This window comes from Grammomys surdaster, unplaced genomic scaffold, assembly GCF_004785775.1.
Source record: "Grammomys surdaster isolate TR1022 unplaced genomic scaffold, NIH_TR_1.0 186, whole genome shotgun sequence".
Taxonomy (NCBI): Eukaryota; Metazoa; Chordata; class Mammalia; order Rodentia; family Muridae; genus Grammomys; species Grammomys surdaster.
In genome coordinates this window covers 5547880-5558176 of record NW_021604631.1, presented here as the reverse complement: position 1 = coordinate 5558176, position 10297 = coordinate 5547880, and the positions used below count along the sequence as shown (strand labels likewise).

General features: G+C 39.0%; 1 protein-coding gene across 1 annotated transcript in view; it reads right to left on the bottom strand.

Moving 5' to 3' along the window:
* Nucleotides 1-433: 433 nt before the first annotated feature.
* Nucleotides 434-10297, bottom strand: part of Ttc26 (tetratricopeptide repeat domain 26) — a 50437-nt gene continuing 40573 nt past the window's right edge. The window contains exons 14-17 of the mRNA XM_028768409.1: nucleotides 9364-9433; nucleotides 3958-4064; nucleotides 2173-2306; nucleotides 434-636 (exon numbers count right to left, since the gene is read on the bottom strand). Coding sequence (XP_028624242.1) covers nucleotides 525-636; nucleotides 2173-2306; nucleotides 3958-4064; nucleotides 9364-9433 — 423 coding nt within the window. The 3' untranslated portion in view covers nucleotides 434-524. The remainder of the gene's footprint in view (nucleotides 637-2172; nucleotides 2307-3957; nucleotides 4065-9363; nucleotides 9434-10297) is intronic.

Below are 10297 nucleotides of genomic sequence, written 5' to 3'. Positions count from 1 at the left end.
GTCCTACAAGCCGACCGTGTACTACTACCTGCCGTTGGGTAGAGGGCCTCATGGCTATCCTCAGAATCACACAGCTCGGGAAGACTTCTCCCAGGACTCAGTCATGGATGGGCTAATGTACAGGATGATGGAATATGATCAAATGATGCCAATTCTTTAGTATAAAGGTACTTGTCACTGCAGCTAGGAGAAAATGTCCTGAAATGTTAAGAGGAAAAAAAAAAACCTATTATCTCTTCCTAAAAGCCCAGTAAATTACATCAGAGTGTTCAGAATGATTCTGGAAGAAAGGCACCAGGGAAGCCCAGAGTACTTTCACCAGTAGATTACATTGGGTGTCAGCAGACCAAGGAGACTTGTGCTGCCTGATGGCCAAGTCCACACATACCACCCACTCAACTTAATGCTCTAAGAACAAGGAAGGAAATGTCAATCAAACAGGGTCCTGGATCGCATATTCAAGTGCAGGAAAACAGTTCCAATCTGATGTGAGAGGAAGCTGGTCCTGGCCTGGGAGTGGCTGCTTAGATGGGCACTCTGTTCTCCTTGGCCCACTTCTTCATGATCCTGATGATATACTCCACTTGGGTGTTTCCTGTGCTTCTCAACAAATGTAGCACTTCTCGGAGGGTCTCTCTGAGGAATGGTTTTAAAGAACAAATTCACAATAGAGAAGAAAACCTGGCAATCTCATGGCATTGTTCTAAATCCCAGAGAGGCATTTGTGTTCATGGATCTTCCACTGGGCATAAGCCAATTACAAAGCTGCTAGTTTTCTAAGCCATAGCAATGGGTCGCTTCTTCAACAGATTTGTTCAAAAGGGTTTAAATATACTAGAGTTCAAATATACTTATAATATAAATGAGAAAAGCAGTAAGAACCAAAATTTAGTGAATACCCAGCATTTACACTTTAACTAACTAAAACATGTTTTAACTTAAAAACTCATGTTTGCATGCATGCATCCTTTTATGTGTGTACATATGTATGTGTGTATGCAAACATGTGTATGTATGTATTAGTGTATTTGCACTATGCAGGTGCCCGAGAAGGACAGAAGAAGGTGTCGGATGCCTTGGAGCTGAACTTACAGGTGTTGGTGAGCACCTGACACATGTGCTGGGATTCAAACCGTAGTCCTCATGACTGAGCAGCAAATGCTCTTAACCACAAGCCACCTCCAGCCCAAAGTTAAAATTGATTATAATTAAAGCTTGGATTTTAGGGGAGGCAGGCTAAAGCTTCCCTGTTGTCTCATTAGAACTTCAGCAACTGCCTGTGCATGTGCCCCCCCTTGTGGACTTGCTTTCTAGTCCTTTTCTCTCTGAGGAACCTCCTGCACCTGACTAAGTGCTGGGATTCAGGATTATACACAAGCACAAAGCAGGAAGTACATTTTGATAATTTGCTTGCAAATTATTACAGTTTTCTCTCCATATGCATTAAGCAATACATATACCACATGGAACTATTTTTATAACACTAAATTAATGAATTAGTTTTAGCCCAGGTTGACTTTGCTGGCCTTGAGTCCACTATTTTGCTTCAGGTACCCAAGTGCTAGGAATTTACTTTCAGTATTTTAGTTTTTTTTTTTTTTTTTTTTTTTTTTTTTTTTTGGTTTTTCGAGACAGGGTTTCTCTGTATAGCCCTGGCTGTCCTGGAACTCACTCTGTAGACCAGGCTGGCCTCGAACTCAGAAATCCGCCTGCCTCTGCCTCCCAAGTGCTGGGATTAAAGGCGTGCGCCACCAACGCCCGGCCAGTATTTTAGTTTTTATTCACATAGAACTATAATCCTCTTAGTTTTACATAATCAAATACCTTAGCATTTCCCAGAATACAAGAAAGCAGAAGCAATAAAAGAATTATCAACCATGTCTACTCCATTTCTATTTCTTTGAGGCTTAAATTAGATAGCACAAGGGCTTTTTAGAGAGCAGAAATGTCAGAGGCATTTGCTATGGAAATGGCTGTTCATCCAGGGCCAGATATAGACCTTGCCCTGCATTTAGAGGCTCTCATATGGTTAGAGTCATTTGATTTCATAAAATAAGACATTTCTGGAAGAAAATGATCACATAGACAATGCTAACATCAGTGTTTCTACCTTTAAAATTTCTGCACCAGGGACAGATGGACAGAGGCAGCTCTGCCTATTTGTTTACTTACTTGGGTTCTCTCCCAGCTAAAATCATCTGGAAAATGCCCACACAGGCACCCCTCTTGCCTTCCCAGTATTCAGGGTTGGGATCCAGCCTCTCTAGGACATCGAAAGCTTTGGCTGAATAGTAGAACTGGCCCATCTGCAGAAAAGAAAGCATGGTGGTAGTATTGACGTTTAGTCAAGAGGTGGGAAGGAATGAGACATATGGAATACAGAACAGAATGGGATAAAGCAAAAGCACAATTTCTTTCTGTGGGAGCAATTTAGGTACATTTCAGTTCCTAGCTAAAACAAGAGAACCACAGTTCAAATGCAGAGGTTCATTTAAAGCCACATGCCCTTACTTTCAGTGATAGAACATTTTGTCTAATACTGTTGAATTATGATGTCATCAAGACATTTGCTGTTTCTTCTAATTCTATTCTACTCTAGTGAGAAACTGACAGGGTTTCTCTGTGTAGCCCTGGCTGTCCTGGAACTCACTCTGTAGACCAGGCTGGCCTTGAACTCAGAAATCCGCCTGCCTCTGCCTCCCAAGTGCTGAGATTAAAGGTGTGCCACCACTGCCTGGCAAATTAGGTATTTTTTAAGTTTCCTCAATACACTACACTAACCAAACCGTATTCAACTCAAAATCTTTCCCCTATTGTCCTAAATTCTTAGACTCCTTAGGTTGTGACAATTCTAAGCACATAGCCTCTTAATTCATTTTGCAGATATCTATACCAAAGACTCAACACATTTCCTTAGCTTCCCAGAGCATGCTGAGCACAGCTGAAATCTGCCTAGGTGGGTTTCCCGAGTTGGCTCTCAAGGCTCTAAATTACTGGGTGATCCTCTTCACTCTGTGGATTTGATTACTCCTCCAGCCTACTACTCAGCCACTGACAAGTTCCGTAAGGTTTATGCAGAGGAATTTTAATCCAGCAACATGGCTGCTCCGGCAATGGATCACATCCAAAGACGATCTGGCCAGAATATAGACACACCCTAGATTACAGTCTGATCTGGCTGGAATACTGACATGCCCTTAGTACACACATTTAATCCCTAAAATGGAAAGTAAGGTTAGTTTGTAGAAGGATGCACCCATGTTTGAAAATGACAACTAATTGAGAGGCAGACAAAGTGATGAATCAGAGAAAGATTTAACAATGAGTCAGAAAGGATATGTCCAACTCTCACAAGAATAGTAGTACATCAGTGAGAGGCTATTAAAGAGAAGTGCAGGGAGAAATAATGAGCTAGACACAGGTAGTGTGGTGTAGTGTGTCTGTATGTCAGTCTTACAGGGAAAGTTTTATAGGCTGCAGAGATAACAAGCTAGACACAAGTGAAGACAGAGTGAGCCAGTGAATGAAAAGGATCCAGAAGATTAGGACATATTGCCAAAGTTAGTATGAGGCCAAGCAGAGCAATTCAGTCAGAAACTGAGAAAAGCTGGATTGAATCAGTCAACTTGGTAGGTCAGATTGTATGGATGCTAGAAGCTTCCAGGCTCATATAATCCCTTATCTTTCTGCCCACTTCCCAAGTGTTCTTCCTCTTCTCAGGGTCTTCACATTTCTTCACAGAATGTAAGCCAGCACATATATAGGGTGGTGTGTGAAACATGCACAGCTTACTATGTGTGAATACAAGTGGATCAACCATCCAGGTCCACATGCTGTGGCAAAACACGATCTTCTGGCGGATCCCTTCCAATAGCTCAGCAGTCTCTAGAACTATTATTTAGCTGATGCCACATGATGCTGGTCCTCAAGTTTCCCTTTCCTGTCACCCAAACTCACCTTGTAACAGTCATTGGCAATGAGCTGTAAGAGGCTGAAGGACTCGCCGGAGGTTTCCATCTTGAGATAAAGTTCCCAAGCTAGTCTTGGTTTCTTATTCATAATATCTGCAAAAGGAAACGATTGTGTTAGTATTTATAATAGTGCCTCAGGATATTAACCAAAGATGTTCTTCACCTCCAGCCTTGAGCCTCTCAAGTGATGGAATTATAGGAGTGGCTCACATTCCTGGCATTTTTAAACTTAATTTTTATTTGTATGAATGTGTTTGAGCCCCTGAAGGCCAAAGAGGGCACTGGATACCCTGGAGCTGGAGTAACAGGAAGCTGTGAGCTGCCTGGGTGGGTGCCTGGATCTTTATTCTGTTCCTCTGCAAGATCAACCTGTACTCTTAACCACTATGCCATCAATCACTTCAGCCTCCAGGCTTAGGCTTTTTAAATGTATAAGAAATAATGCCTGCAATGTACCATTCTATGGACTTGGATTTATATACAAAATACTGGTAAAATACCTCTCACGTGGAAAGCTTGCAATGTTGCCATCTAACTGGTTTCTTACGAGAATTAGGTCAAACCTAAAATATTTAACATTTATATACTTATCTTTGAAACTGAGTTAAGTTCTAGAAGTTCCCAATTTGCTAAAGGGTATAGTCACCATTCATTCAGTCCTGCGCACAGGCCTGCCCTCACTGCTGACCAAGTGTATGTGTGCATGTGTGTGTGTGTACACATTTTCTCAGTTCTGTTTTGTTAGAGAACCATGATTAATATAGTGAGCATTTATATAACAATAAAAATAAAGTATTAATAGAAGGAAAATGAGATATATGGAACATAATTAAAAGACTTAATAATGATCCATGGGCATAAAACAGAGACAATAAAGACAAAGGAATGATCCCATGGAGCCCTAAAATCTCAGTTATAAAAAAGGGGGGGTTATATACTCCTCTACTACAATATTTTATTTTGAATTTTTGGATTTTGGATGCCAAGGGATTTTCTGCTTATAAATGTTGGAAGAACTAGATCATTCTCTGGCAAGGAGCAAATGTATGGTTAGGCTGATGATCATTGCTGGTGATGTTGTTCTCATAATTCTTACAGCCAGTGCTACTATTTCTGCATTAGCTTTAACACAAGAGGTACAAATATCTAGTTTTATTAATCATCTTACAGAAAATGTAACCAATGCATACAAAAGGATTTGGATAGATGGCTAGAACAAATAATTGACACATTATATTATCATAGTGCAGATCACAGGAGATGAGGTACAAGGAATGGAAGTAGAAGCCATTTGGAATGTCATGCTTAATATCGATGGATCTGTATGACTTCAAAATGTATAATGAGAGTCAGAATAACTGGGCCAGAGTAAAAAGGCACCTTCAAGGTATATGGCATAATACTAATATTACTTTAGATTTATTAGCCCTGCATAAGGAGGTTGTGGATTTAAGAAATTCAAAGCCTTTGTCTTTTGGTGTTGCTAGCATTGCAAATGATATTCTGAAAAACTTACAGGCCGTTTTTCCTTCATGGTCCTCATTTACTTCTCTCTTATTGGGTGTAGCAGGACTTGGCTTTATGACACTCTTTATGGCATGTCTATTACATATTCTTTTGAGAGGAATCATCAAGCTTTTACAGATGTCAGAGCAGAGTTACATAAATTCAAGCTTCAGTGTTTTCCCTAGCAGTAGTTGTTAGTCAATGACAGGTAAGATTGTCTTGAAAAACCTTTTCAACCTAAGACAGACCACGAATACATGATTATTCCTGTGCCAATGATGGGATTTTGGATGGCAACCTAAGACAAACACAACTTTCTGCTCTGTGACTGATAAGATGTAAGGCTCTTATAAATAAAAAAGACAAGATTATCTCAGAGGTGGATCAACCTAAGACAGGGCATGAATGCTAGGATTCATGTACCAATGACGGGTAAGGTTCATACTTCTTGAGGGGATGCCTAAGACAGGTACAGTCTTTATGCATCAATAGCTGAGACAGCTTTGGCTCGTATAGATAAAACAGGGGGGACATGTGGAGAGCACATCCAGAGTTAACTTTGGCTGACTTCTTGCTTATGATTAATCATAAATTAGTCTGCCAACATTTGTTGTTTTTAGTTAAGACATGAGTTATATTCTACCAAGTTCCTTCACTTATGCATATGTCCTTGAGAAACTGTAAGGAAATAGCCTTAGTCAAACATAGATACTGTGAACCCATATAAGCATTTGTGGTCATTGTTTAACTTTCTGGAATTGGCAATGCTTTGTGTTGCTTGCATTTAAAAGATACTGAGAAAATACATTCATTGCTGGCATGGTATTGACCAGCAGCCCTCCCATATCTGTCTCTTGCATCTTCTTTCTGCCTTTGCTATGATCAGCCTCATTCCCCCAGTTGTGGTTCCCAAGTTGACTGGCTGGCTGGCTCTGGCAAAGCTTTTAGAACACCAAGAAGACAGGACCAGAAAATAAGCTCCTAAGTCACTAAGTCCTAAGTGACTGAGTCCTAAGTTACAGTTAAAACACTAAGCATAACAGAGCCCAAAGAAACATTAGAAGTTTCAAGGGAGAAGCATGAAGTCACATGTAAACACAATTCCATCAAACATGAGAAAGTTCTGCAACAGAAGTTCTAAAAGTCAGTAATTCATGGAATGACATATTTCAAATTCTCAAAGCCAATAATTACTAACCCAGATTACTATACTTAGCAAAGATATGCTTATAACTGAAGAAAAGTTTGCCATGGTAGTTTATGTTCACTAAAACAAAACTATAGAGGAAGGTGAAAGAATCATACACACTGAAAAGAAACATGCATACCCATGAAGACAAGGAAAAAACAAACCATAGCAGCATGGCGAATAAGCAAAAGAGAAAACCTACAGTAAACATTATGTTAAATGGGGAAACTCAAAGACTTTCGAGTAAAACCAGGAATAATACAAGGTGTCCATTTTCTCCACCCTTTAAAACATTCAACAATTTTATTCAATATTTCCTTGAAGTCTTAGCTAGAGCAATAAAGCAAGAGAAACAAAAGAATAGTAATAAAAGAGTAGTCAAATTATCCCTACTTGCAGATTTATGATTTTAAATATTGGAAACTCTAAAAATTCTACCAGAAAACTTTTAAAACTAATGAACACTTTCTACAAAGTATTACTATATAAAAATCAGCATGGAAAAAACAGTCGTTTTTCTATATACCAATAACAAACTTGCCAGGAAAGAAATCAGGGGAATAAACCCATTTATAATGCTTTAAAGACAATACAACAATGGTTTGGAATAAACCTAACTATGGAAGGAAGAGACATAGACAATGAAAATTAACACACACACAAACACTAGAACAATGGAAGAGTCCCTATAGTCATGAGTCAGCCAAATAAAAACGGCTTTATTACCAAAAACAATATATAGATTCAAGGCAATTGTCACAAAAGTTCCAATGATGTTCCTTACTGAAACAGAAAAAAATGCTAAAATTCACATGTAAATACAAAAAGGTACATGCACAAAGGCAGACATATAACTTAATAGAACAGAATATATAACCCACAATCTATATGGTTAGAGCCACCTGAATTGACAAGGGTTTCAAAACATAAATAGGGAAAAATATAGCCTTTTCAAGAAACAGTGCTGAGGAAAGTGGATAGCCACTTACAAAAGAGTGAAATTAGACCCCTATCTCTTACTCTACCTTAACCTAAGACCTGAAAGTCTAAAAGTGTTACAAGAAATCATGGGGAAAATACTCCAATATATAGGCATAGGCAAGATCTTTCTCAAAAGCACTCCAATAGCTCATAACTGAGGCCAAGACTTAAGAAATGGGATTTCATGAATTAAAAAGCTTTTGTGGGCCTGGAGAGATGGCTCAGCAGTTAAGAGCACTGGATACTCATCCAGAGGTCATGAGTTCAATTCCCAGCAACTACATGGTGGCTCACAAGATGGGACCTGATGCCCTCTTCTGGTGTATGTGAAGACAGCAACAGTGTACTCGTATATAAAATAAAATAGCTTCTGTGTAGCCTAGGAAACATCTAAGAAGCAGCCAACAGAAAGGGCAAAAATATTGGTCTAGCTATATCTGGTGTCTAGAATATAGAAAAAAAAGCTCCCAGAACCTAAAATACCAAAATCTAAATAATACAACCACTAAATTGGTAATAAAATTAACAGTTTTCAAAATATAAAGTATAATGACCAATAAACATGTGAAAATGTTCAACATCCTTAGCAGTCAGGGAAATCGAAATTGAACCACATGAGATTCCATGTCTTCTCGGTTAGAATGGCTACCAAACAAGAAAGTATTGCAGAATGTGGGGAGAAGGGGCCCTTTATACACCACTGGTGGGAAAACACGTCACTCCAATAGGTACAACTGTGAAAGTTCCTCCAAATCTCTAAATAGCGGGGTGTGGTCAGAGTGATGTGGCACTCACCTCTCACGCACGGCTCCAGCTCTGAACCCCAGCACCACGAAACAAAGCACGACTATCTAAAATAGAACTATACTATGATTCTAGGTCTTTACACCATGGACACTTTCCCACTTGTGTTTATTCTGCACGATTCATAATAATCAAGCTGGGGAATTAGCCCACATGCCCACCAACATATGAATAGATCACACACACAGACACACACACACACACACACACACACACTGGATATAAAGAACCATGATATTATATTCAAGAAAGATGTACAACTTGAGAATATTATATTAACATATGAAAACTTAGACAAATTCTTCTCTCATTTTGGATCCCAGATCTTCTACATTCTACAGCTTCACAAGACCATTTCTCCATATGCTATGAAAGTCAGAGGGAGATGGGAATGGAGTACACTGTGGGAGGGCATGTGTGTGGAGACGGTCAAGGAATGTGATAAACTTGAAGTTGTCTTGTTGAAACCTAGCACTATGTACAATTGATATGTGCAAGAAAACTGAGAAAAGAGAAAAATATGACTTATTAAAGGTTCTCAATGAACAAAAATTATGTTCTGACATGTTGCCACTTTGGGGGCTTGAAAAATGAAAAAGGCAACATCAGCGTGACAGCATCATCCCTCCAGTGACACTGCAGAGTCTGGAAGCTTTAATAAAGCTAAGAACCTGACATCTTTCTGCAGTAGCAGCAGTATGTCAGTGTGGAATGGTAGAATTAATCACAGGCAGTTACACATCACATTCACATGGCAGTTCTCACCGAGAAGTATAAATAACCCTTAATCAGTGTCTACTCATCCTACAGAAAACAAAGAAGTGTAGAAAATGCTTAATGGGATTCCCAAACAGATTACATAATGGAAAGAAAAATAGAATTCATGTCATGATGTTGAAAAAGAAAACTTACAGCAGCGAGCTAACCAACTAAGGTAAATGTAATCATTTTTCAGTTTCTCACTTTGGATCAAGAGGAAAACCTATGAGAGAAAAAAATAAACATGAGGCTGGGTATACAACAGAAATGGACATTATCAACTAGACCAGGCTGCTGAGACTGTAGCCTTATATTTTAATAGTAAAACTGAAGCATTAAAAGGACAACATTAATGATTATAAAATCTATGTTTATTGACACTATACTTTTTAAAGTATTTACTTTTTATTTATGGGCATGCATGTGAACCTGCTTGAGTGTATATACACCATGAACATGGACTTGCCCACACAAGATAGAAGAGGTGTCAGATGCCCTTGAGTTTGGATTATAGGCAGTTCTAAGCCACCACATAGGTGCTGGGAACTAAACCCTAGTCTTCTGCAAAAGCAGTAAGTGCTCTTAATAGCTGAGCCGCCTCTCCAGGTTGATATTATACTTTGTAATGTAAACCACAACGAAACAAATTAAAATTATTTATTTACTCTGTATGTGTCACTTTGCGTGTGTGTGTGTGTATGTGTGTGTGTGTGTGCATAACAGAACATGGAGAATGCAAATCGATCCATTCTTATCTCCTTGTACAAAGCTCAAGCCCAAGTGGATCATGGACTTCCACATAAAACCAGATACACTGAAACTAGTACAAGAGAAGGTGGGGAAGAACCTTGAATACTTGGGCACAGGGGAAAAGTTCCTGAATAGAACACCAATGGCTTATGCTCTAAGATCAAGAATTGACAAATGGGACCTCATAAAATTGCAAAGCTTTTGTAAGGCAAAGGACACTGTCAATAGGACAAAAAGGCAACCAACAGATTGGGAAATGATCTTTACCAATCCCACATCTGATAGAGGGATAATATCCAATATATACAAAGAACTCAAGAAATTAGACTCCAGACAA